At 38.9% G+C, this 25,527-nt stretch overlaps 1 protein-coding gene across 1 annotated transcript in view; it reads right to left on the reverse strand.

The window, feature by feature from the left end:
* Positions 1 to 7,859: 7,859 nt before the first annotated feature.
* The window catches only part of cyp20a1 (cytochrome P450 family 20 subfamily A member 1), a 34,146-nt gene continuing 16,478 nt past the window's right edge, over positions 7,860 to 25,527 (reverse strand). Inside the window, exons 6-13 of the mRNA XM_088931141.1 lie at positions 24,021 to 24,099; positions 23,035 to 23,150; positions 21,329 to 21,383; positions 20,683 to 20,803; positions 19,321 to 19,432; positions 13,291 to 13,355; positions 12,476 to 12,565; positions 7,860 to 9,092 (exon numbers count right to left, since the gene is read on the reverse strand). Coding sequence (XP_088787267.1) covers positions 8,942 to 9,092; positions 12,476 to 12,565; positions 13,291 to 13,355; positions 19,321 to 19,432; positions 20,683 to 20,803; positions 21,329 to 21,383; positions 23,035 to 23,150; positions 24,021 to 24,099 — 789 coding nt within the window. The 3' untranslated portion in view covers positions 7,860 to 8,941. The remainder of the gene's footprint in view (positions 9,093 to 12,475; positions 12,566 to 13,290; positions 13,356 to 19,320; positions 19,433 to 20,682; positions 20,804 to 21,328; positions 21,384 to 23,034; positions 23,151 to 24,020; positions 24,100 to 25,527) is intronic.

Raw genomic sequence — 25,527 nt, forward strand, 5'->3', positions numbered from 1 at the left:
ACAAGTCAGAAAGATGATCTGTCATCAAAAGATTGGTACGTCTTGTTTTTTTAATCCTCCACTTTTGACAATGAGAGGATGTACTGAAAAGATTTGTTGCAATAACACAAAAGGGACAGTTGGACAGGAAGGACAGCTAAATTCACCAGGCACTGGTCTTCATGACTAAAAATCCTTTTTCAAAAAGAACTGAATTGGGTAGTTAATTCTGCCCTAGTGAAGCTAACCTTCTAAAATTCTTAAATCAGTAATTATTTCCATATAAATATTTTCCATCCTCTATTATTCATGCCATGTGTCTCTGTGTCTCACCCACAGAGGTTTTTCCAGGACGGTGTTGTTGGTTTGGAAGGTGCTATTAAGTGTATCCAATCGATTTCAGAGCAAATCAGTAAGTTAGTTCTGGAATCAGTCCAGAGAAAAGCAATCAGGTACATTCTTCTGCTTAAAGGAAACTTCTTCACTGACAGGGTTAAGAAACTATACAGTACCCTTTGCATCTAAAACAGACAAGTCTGTGAAGAAGACTGATTCAAGAGTGCAAAGTCCTCCAAGCCATTAAAAAATTCCCAGTGGAATTCTTCAGAAAGAGAAACACAAATCAGAGGACTCAAGTGGAAATTTAAAACGGTGCGCAGGAGACACTGGTTACACAAAGGATTGTGGGGAAACAGCCAGAATCAAGCTGAGGCAACCAGATTGTTGAAGCCATAAACCCGGCCTCTTTCAAGAATAAACTCATTAAAGAATTTATGGCCTCCTCTAGCTCCAGCATTTATTATGTTCTTGAAAGTGGCTAGGTTTTCAACCAATGTAAAACTTGAAAACCATAAAGGACTAAAGCTAAGCGTAATTAAACATGAGTTAAAATCACAGAAATGCTAAAAGGGGCTTTATTGTTTTGTTCCAGAGAAAAAGAGTTTTCCCTTATGACACTTTCAGGAAAAATTAAAAGTGCAAGTCTTACTATCAATCAACATACTGTATATAGAACCATGGAAATTAGAAGCAGCCTTTTTACACTTAAAACAACAGTTTCGAAAGGTTCTGGAATTAGAGACTCCAAGCCAATTTGAATTTGGTGGGAGACAGTTTAAGCAAGCTGGGGCCTTGGGTTCAGTTCTGGACTTGGGGTGGTCTCTATGTGGAGTTTGTATCTTCTCCCTGTGTTCATGTGGGTTTCTTCCAGGTGCTCTTTTTTCCTCACACAGTCCAAGGTCATACTGGTGGGTTAATTGGCTTGTGGGAATATAGGCGTGAGTGTGTAAGTGTCTGTGTCTGTGTCTGCCATGCGATGGACTGGCGTCCCATCCAGAGTGTTCCCTGCCTTGTGCCTGCTGCTAGCTGGGATAAGCTCTAGCTCCCCTGCAACCCTCTACTACTGGATAAAGGGGTTAGAAAATGGATGAATGGACAGTTTACACAAAGCTCTGTGTAAAACTGTGTATCATTTGACGTTATTGAAACGAGTGAAAAGAGGAAGCGATTGGAGGCACTGAAAACACTAACACTGAAAGTAATAAAAATAAAAAAGGGAAAACGTTAAAAAGGAAATATAAGACCCCAGGTGGAGAGCCACAGAGGGACTTCATGAGCATGGAAGTCACTCAAGCATTGAGACAGAGACTGAGAACTCCTCACCTACTTATTCCAAGAGCACAGGATACCACTGCAAACAATTCAGAAATGTAAATCCCAAAGCGCAGCGAGAATCACATCAGATCTCTAAATAAAAAACATTCTTGCAGCTAAATCACTTCCATACCAGTGTCTAACCAAGAGAGGCCCTTAACTTCACTTTTCCTTTTTCTGAGAAGCTCTGAATCACGTTCAAGCGGCCTGCGCTCTGCTTTTCAACAGGAGCCTCCACTCGCTCCCCTCTCCCGCATCTTTCGGCAAACTGTAAAAGACTTGGGCTCATAAAAAAAGAGTCTTTGTTCCACAGGAGGGGAAATTGATATTTTAGAAGTCGAGGGGCAGCCAACTCCAGAAGTCCTGGACTGAAGCTTCTTGTGTTTTCTGGGGGGGTGGGCGCGCGGCTGGGCTGTTGGCGTCCTGTGTGTTTTGGAAAAACAAGAAGGCGCAAAGGAAATTCATGAATGGAGGAGAGTGGAGGCCAGACTGGAAAGGCTCACGATACTGACTCTGCAAGGCAGTGGAGCTAAAGAAAAGAAAATCATCCCGGGTTTTGATGCAAAAATTAAGCATTCTAATCACAAAAGTGGAACACAAAGCCAAGAGACACTTCTATTATGTGGAAAGAGGGATCACATGCAAGGGTCAGAATACTTCAAGGTATTGATATATAACATAATGCTCTATGTCATACCGCTTATATGTTATGTCTGCACAGAAAAAGCATACAATTATTAAATGGCTGATTTACAATTGTTATATGGCTGATTTCTGGGGGTCACAATGACCCCTGAAAACCGCAGTCCTCCACTGCATTGGTTCCCAAATGCGGTTCTGGGGTCCTGCACATGCTTTTTGTTTCTGATGACCTCCTGGTCACACAACTGAACCCTTAATTGATTTTATAATAGAGTGCATATGAACTCACATATGTTGATTTCACAAATGCATTTCAGTTAATACAGCACCTCCAACTCCCACTGAGTCTATAATTGGTACCGCCAGCTCCTTCTGAGTCAACCCAGAGGACGTCTTTAAAATGAAGAGTGAAACACCTACCAGAAAACAGTGGAAGTGGATTTAAAACTCAGAACAGAAGACACTTGTTTCCACTAAGGGCTGGTGGAGTGTGGAACAAGCTAACTAGCCATGTTGTTGAAGCTGACACCCTGGCTTCCTTCAAAAAACTGTTAGGTGATATTCTTGAATCAATTAGAATAATAATACATGAATAATTCTTACACTTATATAGCGCGTTTCTGGACACTCCACTCAAAGCGCTTTACAGGTAATGGGGACTCCTCTCCACCACCACCAATGTGTAGCCCCACCTGGATGATGTGTCAGCAGCCAGAGTGCACCAGTATGCTCACCACACACCAGCTCTCAGTGAGGAGAACAGAGTGATGAAGCCAGTTCAGAGATGTGGATGGGGCCTGATAGGAGGCCATGGTTGATAAAGGCCAGGAGGAAATATAACTGCTAAAGTAGTTATTAAACTACCAACTCCGAAATGGTCTAGGTGGGCCAAACTGTCTCTCACTTGTAACCTTCGTTTTAAGTCCTTAACTTTTGAGAAGGAACTTGCTAGCTCACTTAAGGATTCAACTGAGTGAAGAGATCATGTGGAGTGAAAAGCTGCAGGCGTGTGAGTCACCAAGACCAGGCCTGGAAACACCTGCTCCTGTGCAAATGACCAGCCCTCAATAGACAATGAGCAGTGATCTTGAAACCAGGTTAACTTGTAATTAAGAGACTACTGTTATTCTGTAAAGAAAACCTTTCACTTTCTATCCATGTGAGATTTGGAAAGTGAAATTAAGGAGCTAAGAAGAAAACTCTGCTTTTAAATTATTTAAATGATTGCTTTTTATGGAATCCGGTATCTCTGTTCTGTTTTGTTCCAACTTCATTTTTTAACTGGAACCAATTACATAAATTCAACTTATTTCCATTGTGATCGTAGCCTTTAAAAGTAATAAGAGCCCTTTTCATTTGAAGGGCTGGCTTCTCTAACATGTGGCTAAGAGACCAAACTAAGATTGATGTGTCACTTCCAAGATTTGAGATAAGACCTAAAACTGGCTCACAAATCTGTGTCATTTTCCAAAATGCGCTTTTCACAATTTTTTTTTAATGTGTTGCCATCTGGCACAATTTATACTTCCCCAAAGAGCAGTGAGTTAGAAAAGCAAATTTAGATGAGTACCTAATTCTCTCTTATTTGCACATTTGACACCTCAAAGATGGATCACATGAAACAATGTTGGGAAGCAAACAGATATTACACTACGTAATGTGCATTAGCATAAATGCAAGCCAATTTCTCTTCTCCAAAAGAATGAGTCTTGACAAAGTCTTCTCTCAAGTTACTGCTGATGGAAATCCGCACATACACAAAACGTTCTGTGAGGTCTTAAGACACAACGATCGAGTCTTGTGTGGTAAACAATCTGCTGTCTATAAGCTTGCATTTGCAATAGTTCTATGTTGATATTGGGCAGACATAAACAAAAAATCTGTTTTGCTTGATAGAGAGAACCCTTTGAGAATTCTTATTCAGTATGTAAACCTGTACTGTCAGTTTATGCCTTTTGAAACTATTTCTATAGCCTGTGGTTTGACATAAACAAGAAGCATATATTTTGCTATTTTTATCTGTTGGATTCTGTTTAAATTGCATTCCTTAACTGAAAACCTTTATGGGATGCGGCAACTGCAGCACGTGGTTATTGTACTAAGAGAATCTGATCTGCGCTATCAGAGTCTGATGTGCTACTACAGCATATATGTCATGTCATGTCATTTGCCAAACCGCTTTATACCATACTGTGTTGCGGGAAGCCAGAGCCTACCTGGCAAGCAGCGAGTGCAAGGCAGGGTACACCCTGGATGGGACGCCAGTCCATCGCAGGGCAAGTGCAAGCCAATCATACATGGGGACAATTTGGAGGCCATGGTAAAGGCCGAGGGGGGGAATTTGGCCCAGACACCAGGATAACTCCCTACTCTTATCCGGAAATGACCACTGCAAGTCAGGACCTTGGTTTAATGTCTCATCCGAAAGACGGTGCCCACTACAGTATAGTGTACACCGCAGGGTAGGTGCCCCCCAGTGGTCCCACTAACACCACTTCCAGAAGCAACCATAGCTTCCCAGGAGGTCTCCCATCCAGGTACTGACCAGGCTCAACCCTGCTGAGCTTCAGTGGGCTGCCAGTTGAGAGCTGCAGGGTGATATGGCTGCTGGCACAGCATATGTGTCAAGTAAAAATCAGAAAAACAGGTGGCAGCAGCATAAGTTCTAATCACTAAAAGAAGAGAAGATGATTTATGGTCAAAGCAGTGTTTTGCATCTGTATCCAGTAAGCACAACTAATGCGGTGCATCGTACCAGTGCTTCCACCCAATTGATCCCTAGTTTGTAATGCTGCTGTTGGAGAGACGGTTTAGGGTACCAAGGTCAAGCAAAAACAGTTCTTTATTCCCAATGCAAATTAAACTGCTTAGAGAAGATAATTAAATGTATTTCCGCACTTCCACTTCCCATTTGTTTACTTATTTATCTGTTAAGTACTGTTTTTATGCACCTTAAGCATAAAATGCTAAAAATACTCACTTATGTGACTTCAGTAATTTTTATGGCGTGCTTTGGGTGGTTTAATGTTTGAAGTACTTCTTAAGGGAGGAGATAAAGACAAATTTCTACAGTGATGGCCAATGAAGAATCTATCTTCTTTATCCAGTTCATGAGTTTCTTTTTTCCCCAGAGCGTAGGCTTTTGAGATTATGTGGCTGTCAATAGCTGGCTTGGCCGTATCCCAGATTGTAACAAAAGGAACAGGTGCACTGTTGTTATCTTTCTTATGCTGCTTGACCCCATCACAAAACCTGCTTTACAGGCTGGAGGTTCTTAGAAATTATGCAAAATAATTATTTACAAAAGAAGAAGGTGCTCTGTCGACCACAGCATTCATGAGCGAAAAGGGGACCAAAGGTATCTGTGGCAAAACCGAAAGTCTATAAATAATGTAAATGATTAACAAATCATACAATTGTCACCTGAACTTTCTAAAATGTATCACTAATGCGGGAAATGGACTTTTCCCCCCACAATTTACTCACAAAACAGCTATATCAAAAGTAAAACTATTGTGAAAAGAAAGTAGGCCAAGCCTTGTCTAATAAAGTTGGTAGTTTCCGCTGCCCTGTTCCAGTAAGGAAACTACAGTATATTTCCAGGTAGGCAAAGAGAATATTGATTAGATGGCTTCCTGTGTGATCCAGCTCAGCTGAGGGTGATAATCTTGCATCTGAAGGTATTAAAGGGTGTGTACCAAGCACAGCCTTATGTCTTGTGATATGAAGAGCTGAAGTTTTGATTGCTAAAGAAAAACAGGTGAAGAACTTTTATTTGTAAAGCACCGTTCCAAGCCCAAGGACTCTGGAAGAAACAATTGTGCAGGTAGTCTTCCCATTCTAGACTGGACAACACAACTGAGAGATCAGACTATGGGGCTCAGAGTGTTGTCACAAACACATTTATGACAATACCCTTTAATAATGGGAATTCGATATCAGGCATCCGATTTATTCCAGGTTGTAAAAACCTGTATGCTTTTGTTCCCCCCCCCCCCCCATTTACGCTAACTGTACTTTTCTTTATTCATAAAAACCTTCTAAATTATTATTATTCCACACAGAACCTCCTCCTTCCCAAAAGCTCTCAATGGTGACGACCCCACAATGTCACAATACAAAGCCAAGCAATGATCCCACTGCTTTGAACAATTCCCAAAGGGAACATTGCATAATTTTCCCCTCTACTTTCTCAATGAAATTGCTAAAGTATAAATCTAACAGCTATTTTTTTAAATTTAAGACCGTAATTATGTTTTCCAGAGCCTCTTATTCCTTATCAGTAAGAAATCCAAGTGTCTTCTAAAAATGCAACTAGTGCAACCTATAGCCTTAGTTTCTGGAATTGCTTTGGGGCCACTGATAAGCGTATGGACTGCCTTTTGGTGACCCTTGGTAAGAAATGTATATTTAACACTCCCTTGCGAGTCAATCCAGGAAATCAAGGCTGCTGTTGTCAGCAGTTCAATGTTATGGCACAACAGAAAAATAGCATGCCTGAGGCAGTATATATGTGTATGTTTTCAAGTAACTTAAAATTGCTATCTGGATTGCACATTTTGCTAAAGTATCAAATATTAAAAATACACATCCTATTTAATGAAATAGGTTTTGCATATTTTTCCCTTCATACAGTATTAGTGCATTGATGAACCTTATACAATACTGGGACTTCAATATCAGGCTTTTGATTTGTTCCACATAGAACTCCCTCCTTCCCGAAAATAAAAAGTCCTTATCGTATTTTAAACAATGGCTTTTATACTTTGCCAAGGGTCCTGCCTTTTGCTGAAAATCTGGCCGATACTGAATGCTAAGCTGTAATTACTGTTCGTGATGCACTGTGATGATTACACTGTGTAAATAGCACATTGTGCAAATGAATGTATGAATTAATTAAACACATTTGAGAGCATGAGATACAAGCAGGGATGTAGGACATTTGCAAAGTAAGTATTTGCATACAGTTTCCTTTCTATTCAGGTCAGGTTAAATGTGCACAAGATGCAACAGAACAAGGTCCTAAATTCAGCACAAAATAACACCCTGAACAGGAAAAGTATTTCTCATATTTGTATTGGTATTGGAAACATCCTGTAATACTGAATGAAAAAAAGGGTTATATCTGCATTGCTGAGATGTAAAATACTTTTCAGACATTACTAGAGTGCCAATATTGAGACTGAATTGAAGCAGTATCTCAAAGGTATTAACTGGTTCATTACAGTTTCCAGTGGGCAGGTACTCATTTTTAGAACTGTGGTGGACTACACCTAATAATCCAAAACTGTCTACTTTTTATCTCAACACAAAATGTATTCATGACAATACTCTTGTACCTCACAGTCTGAGAACCTCCTCCTTAGATTTTAGACAGAAAAATCTTGATATTCAGCTTTCAGTTTTTTCTTTTCACTTATGCTGACATCAGTCACAATGGTGATTGTAACAGGACATTTATGACTGGGAACATGCTGCTATGAGCTCCCTTAGTAAACACTAATATGAAGTACAGTATTACATTCTCTACCGTTGTTTAATACCGTAGAACAGATGCACACACAAAAGAAGCAGTCATACCACAATTTTAATAATTTCAAGTTTTATGTCAAAACATGCAGGAGAAATAATTAGGAAAGTCATTAAACTGCTTCATGATCAAAGCCTGATTGGTTAATGACAAAAGGACAAGGATCCAGCTAATGGGATCCCTGGGGTTTAACCCTTTAATTGATGCTCCTGAGAATAAGAGTGGCTCAAAACCGGCCACATCGCCCAGCCCTTAGTATACTCTTCTCTGCACATTTTGAGAAACACATCTAGCCCTTGAATAAGATGGGCTTTGTTTTCCCTACAAGGTCTTACACTATACAGAAGAGACATGAACATGCTGAATGAAGAGAAAGACAGATCTGCTACAGGGAAGTCAAAGATGCTTACTGCAAATCAATTCCAGTAAACTGCACCTGAAAGCTATACTATGCTGGGAGGTGGCTGTGCCAGATCAATAGATGGATTGCTGCCTATGATGTTCCTGGTGCTTATCTGCTTCCTCAGTATTCCTCAGCATTCATAACTCTCTTTTAGTTTAGTCCTGGACTTACTCCAGCTTGGGTAATGAAATGTCAGAGACTTCAGTTATGAAAGACGCTCGTACTCCACCTGGCTTTAAATCAAACCGTCAAATTAGATGCAAGCAGTCAGCATGATGAGCATTTAATATATACTAAATGGCTATAATATTAGGAATTCCCACTGAAAAATGTTGGGCCTCTGTATGTATGCCTCATGCTTCTGAAATATTTGTAGTCCGGTGTTATCCCATTCTTCTAACATGATCGTCTTCAGTTCTGGTGATGCTGAGGTTCCAAGGCTTTTCAGTCGGGTTGAGATCAGGCGTTTGCTCAGGGAAGGTAATTGAGGTCTGCCTCATATTCCTGAAGACCACCATGTACTTACTGGGAGTTCATAATATTTTGGTTAGTGAGTGTACTAGAATGGTTAACAGTTCAAGAGAATCTGATAAAAAAAAGTCACGATCTCCTGTGAAAGGTCAGAATGCCATCAGGCATTCTACCAAGGTAGATTTTCAGCCACCCCTGCAGAAATCAAATATCTATTGCACCCCTGTGCGACTGGATCTCTTGAATAGCCAGCCTGGCCGGACCTAACTCCTCCGGCTCACTGTGATCCAGCTGTCATCCTTGGGAGTGGAGACGAGATCATACCGTGCCTCCACCACCTGGCTCTGGACTTGATGAAGCTTCAGTTTCCTCACAAGAGTGCTGAGCAGCACTGCGGCTACAGTGTAGGCAAACCTACAGAGGCAAGACAAGGAACATGGGACAAAGATAAGACAGGCGTAGGTTGTAATTAGGGTATAAAACCTAACTAGTTTTAATTATAAGGCCAATACTCTGGCTTCTTTCAAGAAATGGCTGTATAAGGTCAAAGGTTCAATTAGCCACCAGCGAGTCAACAAGCTAGATGGACATATTAGCCACATCTTTATGTTATTAACCAGGGCACGTCCCTGGCTGTGAACAGTTAGAAAGTATGCTTAGAATTCCAGCAGGAATATTTTAATGGAATCTTCTCACTGTTGTCTTCTATGCCCAACATCATAATTTTGCAGTATTACTTTATCACCTACTACATAACTTCTGGAGTGTGGTTTAAAGAACAGAGCCTGACTCAGCCAGCTGCCTCTTTTTTCTAATCTTCCTTGGTGTTTTGCATTTGAGTCACAGTCACGCTGCACAGTCTTTGCAGCTCTTGGATTGGTATGGGTATGAATCTGTATGTCATTTACTTCTCTTACCCCACGGGAAGCCTGTGTATAATTTTTGACTCATCTTAGGGTTTTAATATGGAGTGCTTTGTGATCCTGGTTCGTGATGAGAAGCTCTTTATACAGTAAATGCAAATGGCTGTTGCTGCTACAGGATAAGAATTTACTTAAGGAAAATGCAGAGATGTGATGTTTTAAATATGTAAGATTTGGAAACAACTGATGAAGACATGTGCCATAGCAGGGAATGGCACCAGGAGGGAAGGAGCAGATGCTATGATTTTCTAGAGACATGTACTAAATTTAGCACATTTAAAGGGAAAGTGGTGTTTATACAATATTAATACAAATCTTGAAATACCTACAATCTATATTTGCAAGTTGTATAGTTACCTGAGTGTAAGAAACATTGGAATTACCAATTCTTCCAAATTTAATTCCCTCAACTAACTGCTTGATTGATTCCACTATGACTCTTATCCAGCATGGTGGGTAATGAAGACAATACACACTATTCTTTGAATAGCATTATTGGACTCTTATAGCCATTCACTATGTTGCACAACACAAGCTCCACAGTGTGTTGCTGGAGAGTTTCCATTGATCCAAGCTTGCACAGTTTGCACAAGTCCCAGATTACTATAGCGTAGCAGCCTGACTGGTCACGATCACCTATTGACTGGGCCCAGGTTTAAAGAGGCTGTATTAACCAGACCCCTCCAGTTTCCCCTCCCATTACCCTTGTGCCACTCTTCCCCTTCAGCATTTACTTGCTGCTGGTCAGAATCTGGAAAAATGCATCCAGCTGTTCAAGCAATGCACTGTAACCTGATTCTTAAGAGGAATCATGCAGCTGTGTACTAAAAAAGCTTTCCACAATTTTACCATCTCTATCTGTGTAGCAGTATATGATTAGGGCACTTCATATTTATATGAGTGATGTAATCAATAGCCACACACTCAGTGATCACACTAATCAGTGCCCTAGTTACATCAAGCATGCAGCCTAGAAGCTTGTTTTGCATAATTTTTTTACTTTTCCATTGTGCTATGTACAAGGAGCTACAAAGTTTCTCTGAGCCATGAAACAACCCAGGGTCCAAAGACAACTCTGCTTCATCATGTAAGACATCACCTGTTCAAACACAACACAAAATCACTCACTGTTGAAACTTTGAAAGGATGCATCTACAGCATTTTAACTACTTCAACTTTGTTTTCATATTCCTGTGTAACCGATTTCTTCCCACTACAGATGCCAATGTACTACAGATGCCAATGCAATGTTAATGTGGGAGTGTAATATAAACAGTCCTTATAGCAGTGAAAAAACCATGGATGTCATGGATATCAAATTTTTCTGACAAAGTTTTTCACAAAAGAGCAATTATTATCGGGCATTTAGAGCACAGCAGAAAAGTTCTGCTGAGGACATGATTTCAACTTTCATTTTTGTACATTTTATACAAAAGAAGCGTTTTACTACAAAGAGGATCATGGCCATTGTTTTTTTTTGCATGTAGCAAAATTTATCCAACACTGTAAATTAATATATTGTATATATCTGAGGAGCATTAAACCAGAAACATAAATCACCTTTTTATCTTCTTTAACATTGACATCACATTCCTGTGAGTCAATTATTTCTCTATCTTACTTTGCTTAACCTTTTACAAATTAGGCAAAACATTTATCTAAAAATACATATTAAGTAGAGTCATTTTATATTAAAAGCCTAAGGGTATATGAACATTATTGACTAAATTATTACAACAAATCCCGTTATACAGAAGTCAAAATATGGAACATTGAAGATCTAATTAGTTTTCTGTGGAGGCTATGTTTGAACAGATGGCCAGCTCTCTTTCTGTGTCACAGGTAAAGAAATAAGGCCTAGTTGCAGTAAAGGACATAGTCACAAGTGCCCACACTATACTATACAAAGTTAGCAGTGAAGGACCTAACTGCTTTAAAAACCAATACATTGCCTTAGCCATGATAGTATCTGTCCTATTGTACATACAGACATTAGGAACACACAAGTAATTCAAATATTAAAATAATTGCCATTTATCTTTCCTTTTTCAAATTCCCCAACCTTGAACAGGTGACTTGAATCTGCTCAAACTACAATAGGTGAAAGAATAGCTCCAGGGCCACAGAGAGAGAAAAGTTAATTCAGTTACTTGTACTCTGCATGAATCTTGTCAAAGAGCAGTATTAAAGGAACAGAAAACTAATTTTACAATCAACAAAAATGTCCATAAAGGTAATAGATATGTGGAAAAATGCATGTTTTCTTATTTCATACACTGTACAACCACAGTGGTGAGTGTTGGTAATGTACTATTAACCAAGTACATTAAATTATTTTAGACAAGGGTGTCATTTGCCTCCATACATACAGGTACACATTATGGCTTCTTTAAAGAAATGTACAGAAAAAACCATGACCCTATATTGTGACCATTTTATTTGGTATACATACCTAAAGTGGAACATGTCGTTACTGTCGTCTACCTAAATCAGTCGTGAGCTGATTTAATATTAATAGTTCAATATTAATAGTAATATTTCTAGTTTCATGTTCCTGAGACAGAAGACAGAGAAGGTATGGGGTAGGAACTCTGGTCTGTGGATCTGGCAGTGTTCATGCCATTCTGGGGGCTGAACAGTTAAGGCTGATTAATTGCTCAAGGAGGGCCTTGCGGCTGTACATGTATCTACTGCAGACCAGCTCCATAAATCCTCTTAAACCCTGTAAGTACTGTATATACCATTCTCTCTACCTTTTATCTGCTCCCTCCTGCCATTTCGGCTCACTGAACGAGTCTTGTCAGAGGTGGCTCGTTTTGGAGATGATGGGCGACCCGTTTGAAAATAATGGAATAAGAAACAGCATGTGGCTACCTCAGCTCTGGGCATTCCTGGCTCCCAGAGAAGCCGAGCACAGCGAGATTCCTCCTGGCAGACTCTTCATTAAATCTGTCTGGATCAAACCTGTACAGCAGAGATAAGAAGCCCAGCTGAGTGCCAGCAGTCCTAACAGCTGCCTTTCTGCTACAAGCAAACGGGGACTGTGAAGAAAGGTCAGATGAGGTACAACCTTCACAAATCCACTTGACTTAGCTGAGCTAACACTTTGGGTCTTGGCAGAGCCTTCTGAAAGCAGAGCTAAAACACTCACCCTCCCTCCCAGTATTTTAATGGTATACAAATGTGACAAGTCCTTCTGGAAACAAGAATATTGTTATGACAAAACAGTTCAGAGCATTTTACCTGTTGTTATATTGTGCTTCTATTACATAAGGTTATGCAAATGAACATCCTAATCAAGATGAACTATATAGGAAAAGGTTTCTAGGAGATGGTACAGATGAATTTAGAAAAGACAGGTCTGGTTTATTAACTTGCTGGAGTTTGTTAGCTTACACAGCTACAGTTTCTTGTAAAACTGGAAAAACGCAGTCATGTTATTTAAACCTTTCTGGATCAGGTTGTTGAGATAATTTTATCACAATGTCTAGAGGGCTCTAAACTATAATTCCATCGTTACAAATGGACATATGAAGAATTTATCATTAACATGTGCATGACAAATTCGTTGCGTGAAATCGAAGTGAGCTACATTGACATCTGGAGGCCACTGTACTGTACTGCATGTGAATCAGGTCAAGCAATCTTGCACGCGATTTGCGATCGGACATATGTTTGGATTCACAAACCTGTAGGGCAAGGTCCATGTGGCGTTATCCTGAAGAACTACCCCCAGGGCATAGATCACCAGAGTCTGAAACACATCCAAACATTTTGTAATTAATGAGAGTAAAAGCAGAAATAAACAGAGACTAGTGAACAAAGAAAGAGTCAATGAACTACACCCAACCAGGATAATTGTCAGTCATATGCACAGGACTCAGGTAATGTACTAGAGGAAATACTCCACATCTTCTACCAGCACTTACTGTACACTGCAGTTTTATGTGTCCCAGATTATAAATATAATCTTTAAATTTGACTGAATGTGTGTGTACATGGTCTGTAGAGAATAGAAATTCTCCACTTGGACAGTCTAGTCTGGGAGAATGCATTTGGGAACTGAATCTTACAGATTTATATATGCATTAAAAAATTATAGGGTGGAGATCTACAAAATGTAGTGCATTTGTCATCTTATCTGCCTTTATTCTACAATACTACAAAATGAGTTTTTCTTCTCTAGAAGTGTTACGTACCTGACTATTGTTATCGGTATTTACTAATCTGAAAAACAAGCTGCAATAAAAAAGTTTTCTGTGCCAAGGTTTATGTGTTAAGGGCTTTGATTGAAAGTGACTTCTGTTCAATCACAAGCATGGAATAAAAAACAATTCTTTATTTTCAAATTCACTTTCAATTAGTTGCTTTAAAGAGTAGGTGTCTGCTGTGTTTTTGGAGTTGAAATAATTATTCTTTGGTTTAGTAATACAGTGTGCACTTGACATTTATTCAGTATAATTATGTATCGTTTCAATGTTTATAAAAAATACATACTGTACATCTCTGAAAGACAAATCCCAAATGATTTTATACTTTATACAGATGATCTGTTGTTTTCAAAATATACAGTATACCATGTCTAATTTGGTTGAACATATATTATCGAACATTTTTGGAACCTTGGGCCCAGAAAATGGGGAAATGGGATTAATTTTAGGTTTGGTGAAGGCCAGCTCTGTCTCTGCTGATTAGAGAAGGAGGAGCAGTTTGCACGGCACTGTGCTGTGCAAGACGGTCTGTTTGCCAGAGGAGAGATGGTGCTGGATGCAACTGTCAGTCCTGTTCAGAACTTAAAGAGGAACTGCAAAGCTAGTTTTATATTTTGGGGGTAAAAAGAATCAGCACTGATGAGTGCATTTCAAACCACAATAAAAGTGAAACGTACAGACTAATGTGTAAAACCTTCAATTTACATCCCAAACTTGATCAAATTTCCAGGTATGTGCAGTGTCATGTTCTGCGATTCAAAACGAGGCAACAAAACCTCTGCTGACATGACATGGCCCTATTACATTGTAAACAAGCAGGCTTGTGAATACATCTCTTTTAACCCAATAGAAATATTGCCCTCGATTTTGAGACGGTTTTGCCGATAAATAGAACTTACTTTTTAACTCTGGTTGCAGATCACACTGGAAACTTTCTACTGTGACATATCTGCTGCACAACCTGTACTTGTCCACTCATACATCGTATGATTCATTACAATTACATGACTCATTACATTAGTCATCACAGTGACTAGTGAGCAGGAAGGGCCGCTTCATTTGCGGGAACTGTCACGCTCTCCCATGACAAGACCAGGGGTTGACAACATAGCAACTTACAGCACTTTCACAAAGTTCACAATTTTCTGCTTAATTCAAAATTTTAATAATTTTTCTATAATATCAATTAATTAATTTGGTTACCAAAATTTAATAACTGGTCTCAGAAAATGGGACAGCAGTTCCCCTTTAATATAAGGGGGTAAGCACACTGTTCCATGATTTTTTTGTTTCCTACTATTAATGTGTAATTAACCACAGTTTCACACAATATCTGTGTTAACTAGAATTAAATTGCTTTCTTTTCATACTAATGAATTACATTCGCTTATTCTAACTTGTGCAAATTGCCTTATTTTTTAGCCGTGCATGAAAATAAATTGTAACAAAAAGCAATTCAAAAAGTAGTAAAACTATTGGTACTAATATAATGAGTAACTTTGCCTGAATGATTTATACACTTTGTGTGGAATTTGAAATTCGGTTCACTTATGAAGATTAATTAGGCTGAAAAAGCCCTGTGAAGCACCATGAATCAATGGATATGGTAGCAAATATGATGCAGGCCACTGCCATCTGAAAAAAACACTAAAGGTTCTAAAAACTCTGACCTTCTTCCAGTTCTAAACATGAGACTGGATGCTGGAAAACTATACAGATATAATCAGATCGTGCAAAGTCAGTCTGCTTTTTCAAATCCTTTCTAAAAACACACTTTTATACTGTAGCTTTCAAGTCTATTTAAATGACCATAATTTACACAGCTATAACCCTTTCAGAATGCTGATGATTAAATGAGATTGTAACAAGAATAATCAATCAAATGACATGATAAAGACAATGCTATTTATAAAAGCTATTAATATTCTTATGGTGTAAATACTGACTGTATGGATTATGTAGGCATACAAAAAATTGTTTCAAGAAAATGTAACCCAACTATTAGTTGCCAGTCCATCTATCAAATCTAAACGCTCATCCATCAGTTTTTTGATTTGTTATTTCAATTTATTTAAATCCTATCCATGTTGCACAAACGCTATGCTCAGTGAGAGGCAGTACATGGAAACAATTCCATTTCCCAAGCAGGCAGTGTCAGGCCGAACTGTCTGTTCACACAAGCAGCAGGAATGAGGCTTGAGGCTCAAACTCCACTCTTCCTTTCTCCGATATGCACATTTGAGACAGGAAAAAAAAAGCCGAAAAAATGAAAACAGCAAGAAACAAAAATATTCTATGACTCATCTCTTACTCATGACATACATACAGGAGGGTAGAAACAGAATATGTAAATGATTGTTTTGCTCTCAATTGTTTTTTTTTAGTATTTAGCCACCGATAAAACTGCAAGTTCACTTCCAGATGCTCTTTCACAACACCTGTGCTTCTCGTTTAGAATGCTCATGTTTTGTGTAAAAAAAAACCTTCACAATGAAACCGTTCATGTTATCCATGCAGAGCTTTTAAAAAGTTGTATGTGCATTCAGATATACAGAAATATATACAATCTATTTAGATGATAAAATGAAACTGATGCTCTCTTTTTTTCAGCTTAATCAAAATTGCAGGTTTACACTGAAGAGACAGGAATTAAAAAAGCTGTTTAAAGCAAAATAAAGTATAAACTCATTGCACAGTAAGCTTTGCATGCCTTTTATAAGTAGTGTTAAGGGTTGCCCTTCTTAGAAACTGACCCCAAGAGGCAGAATGCAGTGAAAGATGTCACTGGGTCTCTTCAATAAGGGCACTGTGGTGATAAGGCCTCCAGACATGCAGCAGTAAAGAATCATGTACAGTAAATGTTAAGGATTAAATGGTGCAAGACAAAATAGTGAAATCTTGCAAGTTCATGTCTGAGTAAAAAGATAATTAAGCTAATACACACCATTGCCGAATTGAAATACTGTATACACTATTCATAACCTACACTTTTCATACAGTATCTACCTACAGGACATAGCTTAGCAGGTCAGTATACAAATTGTAAAATAAGAAATGCATTTCCTTCCATATCAATAGTATCTACAGTAACATTCTGTAATTTATCGGCTTTCAATTTCTGAGAAAAATACTACATTTCTAATAGTTACATTTATACCATATATATATCAAAATACAATTATAACAAAGCTTTAGAAGAGTTATAAATGCATAGTACTTGACATTAAATCAACTGAGATTGACATTTCATTATTTGAAAAACCTATGAACAAAGAGGAAATGGATGTCTGATTCCTATGCTGCTTAGCAGACAATATGAGATAGTAAGGCTGATGAAAAGAATATTTTGATTATATAGAAAAATAAAGGTAAAATGATGGGAGAACCTGACACTAAGCTTTCTCGTGAGGAACCAAAAAAGAAATTAGCTAAGCACCACTGCGCCATTCAAAAGCTTTTAGAAGCCATTCAGATAAAACTACCTCCTTTTTTAAAATGCATTATATGGCTGAGAATGATATAGCAGAGGCCAAATTACAGTTCTGCTGTGTCAGATAAGACTTAAGACATATTTCATGCCTGCTTGTAATGACAGCTATAAAAGTATTCTTGTCAGTAAGTGCACTAATGGCATATATCATCAGAAGATGCAGTAACCAAGAAATTCTCTCATATTATTGCATTGTAGCAAAAATGGTTCTATTTTCCCCACACCCTTCATACAACCCAAGTCTGCCAGCAAGCCAGCTTAGGGGGACTGAGCACTTAAAATGAAAAAAACTCTTTCAGATTCCCTCCTGGATCCTAGTTTTTTTTAGGTCTCCTCTCAAGGAAGATTGCACAATCCTCTTGTCTTCCCTTGGCTCCACTCACACAGTGCTCACTAAATCTTGCTAACTTTTCCCTCTCAGTCTTCAGTAAACCAGGTACTGGAATATTCCACTCAATGAACTCCATGACTCCCAACTATCCTTCTTCAGGAATCACTATTCACTAACACAACTAGGCACTGGAGTCTAAAAGCAAAGTCTAACCTTTTTTTCTCACTTGTTGATGGTTTGATTTCCTAATAAAGAATTTAAAACTTAACAAGCAATAACACAGTCTAATAATTTGTAATTATAATAAATGGTATTATTGTATTAAGTCCACTGACTCCTTACCAATGTTAACCAATTTCTTTGCAGAATTTCTAACCTCTAATGACCAAATGCATATAGATTTTCTGCCAGGTAGTCAAGCCACATATTATTGTGAAAAATGAATTCCTGGTGTGAATCCAATAAGAAATGTTTTAAACTGCCTACTGGGGCTACTGCAATAGCATTCTGAAGAGTCGTAGTGATGCTGAGAAATAAAGAACTCTTGTACCACACGGCAATTTGATTCATTTCAGATTTTACAAGCTGTAGGTTGTCACAAAACCCAACACTGAATTGGGTGCTTCATATTATTTCAAGAAAAATGGCATAGACAGGTGACTCTAAGACAGTGAACAATTCGAATCCGGGGTCTAACTGTAAACATCTGAGCTGAAGTTTTTATAAACCGGAATGGACAAAACCATGCAACTGGAGTCCCATCTGCTTCTTTGTGGTACCTTAAACTCTTCTTCTAAACTTCCCTTTACTTATTCAATAGAAATGCACTACTAACAAGGCTATTAAATCATTCTGTAATCCAAGTGTCTTGATTAAAGCAATCACTGGGTGTTGTTCTATGACTCTTATGCTGTAATGATAAGTGTTGAATGGAATATTTATAATTGGAATAAAATAACTAATAAAAAAGCAAATGTTTTCAAACGTTTGCAACAATTCTCTGCAATATAATAGAGAGCTAAACCAATATGCAAAACCTACAATTAAAGATTTGCCTGCCAAACAGAATGAAAATAATGACAGTAGTTGTACAAAGCGTTCAGTAATCTACAATGAGCAGGAATATAAGCTTCCGATCCTAATGGATGTCAGGCTTAAACTGTTTACCCCAGAAATGCTCAAATGCTAAGAAATTTCAAGACTGAAAAGGTTAAACCTAGTTAGAACTGGCAGCTTTGAAGCTATAGCATTTCTGCTGCTTTAGTATACTTTTAAACAATAACGGTTTTTCAACAGGGTTTCACCATCATGCTCCTATCAGGCAATTTGGAACTACAGTGTTTTAAGTAGTTAGGATCAGAAGTTCAAATATTTTAGAAACCAGCATATTAATGTGAAATATAAGTAATGGCTTTCTTTCTGGAAAGACCGAGAGATGAGCTTCAAAACCCACTGTGTATTACCAGTTACAGTAAAATAAAACCATCAGAGTCCAGGGAATGATAAATGAATGTCAGTCCCAACTTTCCTGCCAGCCTACGTCTGTGATGTTTCAGGCAACCAACCTAAACTTTGATCTGCATCTTACAGTTGCTCAGCCTGCTGGGTCATGCTCCTGCAGTGCCAGGGCTGAAACGAACATCATTAGACTCACAGTAATTAAGACTCCAAAAGGATTCTTGAGTACCTCTTTAGGAATGACATGCTGATCCACTTTCCCCTCCACTTCCTGCAGTCGGGCTGCAATGGGGGTGAGTTTTGATACTCGTATTGTTTCGTTCAGCACCTGCCGACAGTACCTGCAACACAGCACAATGCCACATGGCTACACCATCGCACAGCTTCCTGTACACCTCCTGACCAACTTATATGGTCAAGCAGAGCACTAGAACGGACTGCACTGGGCTAAGCTGGAAGGAAAATAATTGTTTTCTGAAGTATGTGCTTTATATTTTTATCAAAGATTCTAAACATGTGTTGTCACACAAGTGTCATGTGCAAACACGTTTAAAAAACATTAGAGATAACACTGCTCTAAAAAGAGGCTTGCATTCACTATAATTAATTGCTTACACTTATATAGCTCTTTTTTCTGGACACTGCACTCAAAGCGCTTTACAGGTAATGGGGACTCCCCTCCACCACCACCACCAATGTGCAGCCCCCACCTGGATGATGTGACAGCAGCCCAAGTGCACCAAAATGCTACCCACACCCCAGCTATCATTGGGGAGGAGAACAGAGTAATGAAGCCAGTTCATAGATGGGGATTATTAGGAGGCCATGATTGGTAAGGGCCAATAGAAATTTGGCCAGGAAGCCAGCATAACACCCCTACTCTTTTCGAGAAACGCCCTGGGATTTTTAATGACCCCAGAGAATCAGGGCCTCGGTTTTACGTGTCATCCGAAGGATGCCGCCTGTTTACAGTATAGTGTCCCCCGTCACTATACTGGGGCATTAGGACCCACATATACCGCAGGGTGAGCACTCCCTGCTGGCCCCATTAACACCTCTTCCAGCAGCAACCCTAGCTTTCCCAGGAGGTCTCCCATCCAGGTACTGACCAGGCTCACACCTGCTGAGCTTCAGTGGGTTGCCAATTGTGAGCTGCAGGGTGATATGGCTGCGGCCGACATACAGTAGGTGTATGTTTTTTTCTCTGCTCTGATGTTGGGTTACTTATGAAATGCAGCAACTAAAACGTAGCCTGCTACACGTTTAAGGACTGAAAACGAACAGTTCAAATTAATCCTATCTTCTTATTTGCATTTTCCCCACTTATGTGGGGTGTGCTTGTTTGCACCGATTTTTCCACTTCGTACGGTCTGCGGCATCTCGGCGGGTGACTTTTACGAGGCGCATGTGGTCTTTCAGACGATCCAGCCAGCGCGTAAATGGGGTTAAAATGAATCCTATAATTAGGTAAATTAAGGGTTAAAGTCTATAACAGAGAACTCAGATGGAATGATAAGCAGGAGGCTTGTGGATTCCATTCCCTGCTCTACTGTACACAATCTGAAATTTTCCAAGGAGTACAGTAACTCACTTGAGTTGATCTATCTTGTCCAATGAAATGGGATCTTCTCCAAGGACCTTGCTGAGCTCTTTGAAAAGCTTTTCCTGAGCTTCTTCTGAGGTTGACAGGAAGTAAACGGCCCAGCTACACACTTGAATAGAAACAGGATAATGGGGGGGGTACACTGGGTAAATTGCTCTTGTCATAGGACAAGAAAGATTATATGAAATTGAAAAATATATATGTAATTAAGAAAACAGTAACAAAAATATTTTGAATATTTAAAATGTTCAGTTTTTTTTTACAATCCTGATAATTAATTTGTCCGCCTATGTCACACTGTCTTTTTCTACTCGAAGAGTGATGAGCTACTCACTTGGTCTGAAACTAAGCATTGCATATTTAATCATAAATAAACATATATATTAGGGTTATATCTGTTATAACTAAACAGGCCACATTTCTAGTTTAGTCCTAGTTTTTAAAGCACAAAATACACACAAAAAAGCATTCTCAAAAGACATGCAACACAAACAAGCCATTAATAATACAGGTAAATGCATATTTTTTCATAATTCTCGGTGCTCAGTTCAACAAAACAAGCCATATACATATCATATTCATATCTAATGGTGTTTGAAAACACTATTGAATAGAACAAAGTGAAAACACTCACAATTAGCAGTTATCACACTGCCAGCCAGAGTGAAAATCATACTGTCTTCTACAACCTAAAAACAGACCATAAATATAGTTACAGACAAAAGCAGTTTATGTTCTAATATTCTTTATCTAGTTCCCCACAAATACAATATTTTTGAAGTCACTCAACAGGGAACTTAGCACACAGTGATATAGCGGGCTTCTAAATAAAATCGACACTAAATAACATGGAAGTATTCAGGGGTTTTTCACTTATACATACAGTATATGTATAAGTATTACACAGTATACACAAACATATGACATATTATGCAATGGCATGTTATTGTGGGTGCACTTTACAATTTAAATACATTTTGGGGTCCTTATCTCAAGAGGGCACTTGCATGGTATGCTGATGAAAATGTATTGCATAATATTTATTAGCAAACTGTGCACAGAATTCACCCTTATTTCCTCTGGTTATCACAGTCAATTAATTCCAAATCTGTATGAAACGCATCTGTTCAACTGCACACATTACATAGTCTGCATCTTTTTATGTTATACAGGTATAGTAATGAACAATACTTTAAAAAGAACATTTTTAATATCGTGAAAAAGGTTATTTATTATCTTAAAACTGTAATGTTTTTTTAAAGGTAAAATATATTTATTCATATTCATTCATCTTTAACATTGCCTCTCTGTGATTACCTTGAAATGCTGGAATTACACACTAGAAGGCCTCTGACTGGAATATGAGAAAGTGAATCATTCACCTGACATTCTAGCTCTAAGACAAGTTTTCCACTTTGGTGTCTTACTGGTGCAGGTATCTGTGCAGTTGTAGAAATACTGCATCCATTCATTTGCTCACTGCTTCTTCCAGTTCAAGGCCTCGGGGGAGCCGGAGCCTATCCCGGCAAGCAGCGGGTGCAAGATTGGGCACGCTCTGGATGGGATGCCAGTGCACCGCATGGCAGACGCACAGACATGCCCATACTCACACCAGGGCCAATTTCCCTGGACTGTCCGAGACAACCAGAACACCTTGAGGAAGCCCACAAGAACACAGAGAACACACAAACGCCATGCTCAAGTGGGGAATCGAACCCAGGGTGCCAGTGCTGAGAGGCAGCAGTGCTACTATTCAAGCACTGCATCTTAAATTATTTTACAAGGAATTTACAGTTGGCGAGATGAATTGAAATCAAAGGATTTGAAGTACAAAGCACAAGTCAGACCTCAATTTAGAATATGATGTCCAGTTTTGGTCATTATATAAGAAATAATACACTAAAGTCAATATTTAACAATTTGTGCTAGGGCTAGACAGCAATTTTACACAGTAATTTGCTTGAAGCTGTAAGCTGTATATTAGGTCAGGAAGTTTTTAGATATCACTATTGTCGATTAGTGTGGGTAGTAATTTGATGTATTAGAAAGCAAAGAAAAATGTCTCATATATATATTCAGGATATTAGGGAAATCAAATTAAAATGTTTTTTACAGTCAGTAATAATGCCCTCCGAACTTCATAGGTACATTTGTAAAACCAGCTAAAAGGTATTCAGTGAGAAACTTTGTTTCAGTTTTTCTTTTCAGATCCACTTCTGAACTCTACTGAATCTTAATTATATCTTGTGTGTTTTATGTGTTGCAAAGATAAAGAAGCTAAACTGTTGACTTTGCTTACACATTGTGTTTATTACTAAATATTTGTGTAAGGATGTTTACCTGTTTCTCAGTGAAGCTGCCCTGTAGCAGTGTGTCAATGAAGGCAAGATGGCTGAAACTCTTTCCTTTTCTCTCTCTGGCCACTGTCTTCAGCACCGTCTCCATGTCTGACAGAGCTGAAACACAGCCAGCAGCAACATTTACAGTATTTATACCAGGCCTGGAGGGGCAGAACATTTTCTTTGAAGAATGTGCTTAAAGCCCACCTAAAGCAAGCTCCCAGTGGCCCATTTACAGTGTAGGAAACGTGTTATATTGTATGCACAACAGAATGCTTGATTAATCTGGCGTCTGGATTAATTAGGCAGCAGCACTGCCACCAGGTAACCAGATTTTGTCAGATCTCAAAAGCTAATCAAGACTGGGACTGGTCACTACTCAGACAGGAGACCTTCCAGGTTGCTGTTTCACATGGTGTTTTGTGGAACAATACATGATGCTCTTCTGTCGGACCCAGAATTTCCAAACCAACGCACCAGTATAGTGACCAAGGACAGTGTGCTGCAGGAAATGCTGTTATTGAGATGAGATGTTGAGCCAAAGAGCTTGATTAATCATTCTTTAAAAAGCTCATGGCACTTTTCAAAAGAGAAGGGGTATTAACCCTGGTATCTAATCTAAATTGCATTCTGGGCTTATTCAATCTGGTCTACTTAAGGTTCCTCCTTAATTCACTTGGTATAACAATTTCACACTTATCTAAACAGGCTAAGTCTCCCTTGAAAAAGTAATCATCAACTCAACATGAACACCAGGTTATATATACGGAATTAAGACTTTCAAACTAAGGTTCTACAAGTCTAGATCTTTTAACGTGGCACACTATCCCTATATGTAAGTGACCTGAAATTATACGTGTTTTTCTTTTGTGGGCTATCAAGTGCGTTATATAGTTTCATTTTTTGCTTAAAATATAAATGCAAGAACAGAACTTAAGAACACTTAAGAACAAGACCTGTCAAATAACATCCAAAGGCCAAACTCACCATCCTCATAGTGCTTCTTCCTTGTTGTGCTTTTGTCAAGAGATCCATCCAAGTAGCCTTTCCCAATCTCTGACCAAACCTGCGAAGACAACACGTATCTGAGCTTGCTTTGAGAGGGGCTGCCGTAACATGTCAGCAAAAATCCGAATCCTGTCCTTAATCCCCAAGAGTAAAACCATGCAGCTCTCTGAATTCCCATTGGTTTACCTGACAGAATAGTGGTGAGTAGCATGTGATAACAGTCTTGCAAAATGAAATAGCCCCTAGCGCATTTAGTTTGGTGTATTTGAGTGACAAGGGGTGCTTAATGTATAGCAGCAGGGAGGCGAGAGGTGTCAGATTTGGACCCAGTGAACGGCAGGTGTTTCTGGGAGATTGACAGGCATGACACAGGTAAAAAAAAAAAACACTTCCCCTGGTGCAGTTTGGAATTCACACCACCTGGTTGTCAAGTTAGATTCTTTTCTTGTCATTTCAAGGGGAGGTAAACCACCTGTTGGCATTGACTGCAGCAAGAAACGATCCCGTTTATTTTCAGAAGCTCTTTGTTTTAGTTGTTGAAATGTTCTTTCCCTTGGTGAACACTTCCAGCCGTGGAAATGACATTTCTACTTTTGTGGATTAGGAGTACTTGCGTTGTGGCGTTCTAATCAACCATTGCTAGCCACCCAGATCACCCTTGCACCAGCTCTGTAGAGATGAAGACAGCATTTGCCTTTGGAATGTGAACTTCTCATATAAAATTCTGCCCTCTGCAAGTCTCGCGGTACAAAGAGGACTGTTACTGTAAGCATCGAACGGAGGGCTGATGCATCTAAAGCTCCCACTGTCAGCATGGCTAAACCAAGGAAATTCTGGCCCACCCTGGCTTTTGACAGTTTTGAGTCACTGCTACAGGAACCTAGGTTACTGTCAATCTAAGTCCAAGTTCAAGCCAGCCATCTCTAGGCCATTATGGCTAATGGGTAGAGGAGATCATTGTTTAAAAGCTCATCATCCCCCAAAGCACTCACTGGTCAATTCAAAAATAAAAACTTAAACCCCCTTTTCTGTAAAACAATCTGAATTGATGGGATTAACTGCTGGCTACTTTAAGTATTGGTAAGGTGAGAGCTGTTATTGAACTGATTTGGATTTCTTATAGAACCAGGACAGAATGGATTTTGAGGTGCCAGGAGCCAGCTGTCTGTACTTTGTAGTCTACGCATTTCATTCCAACCATTTTTGTTCACATTTTTAATACAATTGAATTTACATTACACTTCTGTTTCAATATTTTTTCTACTCAAAAGGAAGTCTGTAACAGTCCTTTGGGACTATTTTACAGAGCACTTACAAGTGAAAAGATCTTACATTTAGATAATGCAAATGGACCCCAAAAAACAAGCACAATAAAAGAGACAGCAGAGACAAACTCACAGCCTCAAAATCAATTTGCTTGCAAAGAGATTTCTAGAAAATCTGGCAGGTGTATAGGAGCCATTGATATGTCCTCTTATTTGAGTTT

This window comes from Atractosteus spatula, chromosome 13, assembly GCF_055471065.1.
Source record: "Atractosteus spatula isolate fAtrSpa1 chromosome 13, fAtrSpa1.hap1, whole genome shotgun sequence".
In the NCBI taxonomy this organism is placed as follows: Eukaryota; Metazoa; Chordata; class Actinopteri; order Semionotiformes; family Lepisosteidae; genus Atractosteus; species Atractosteus spatula.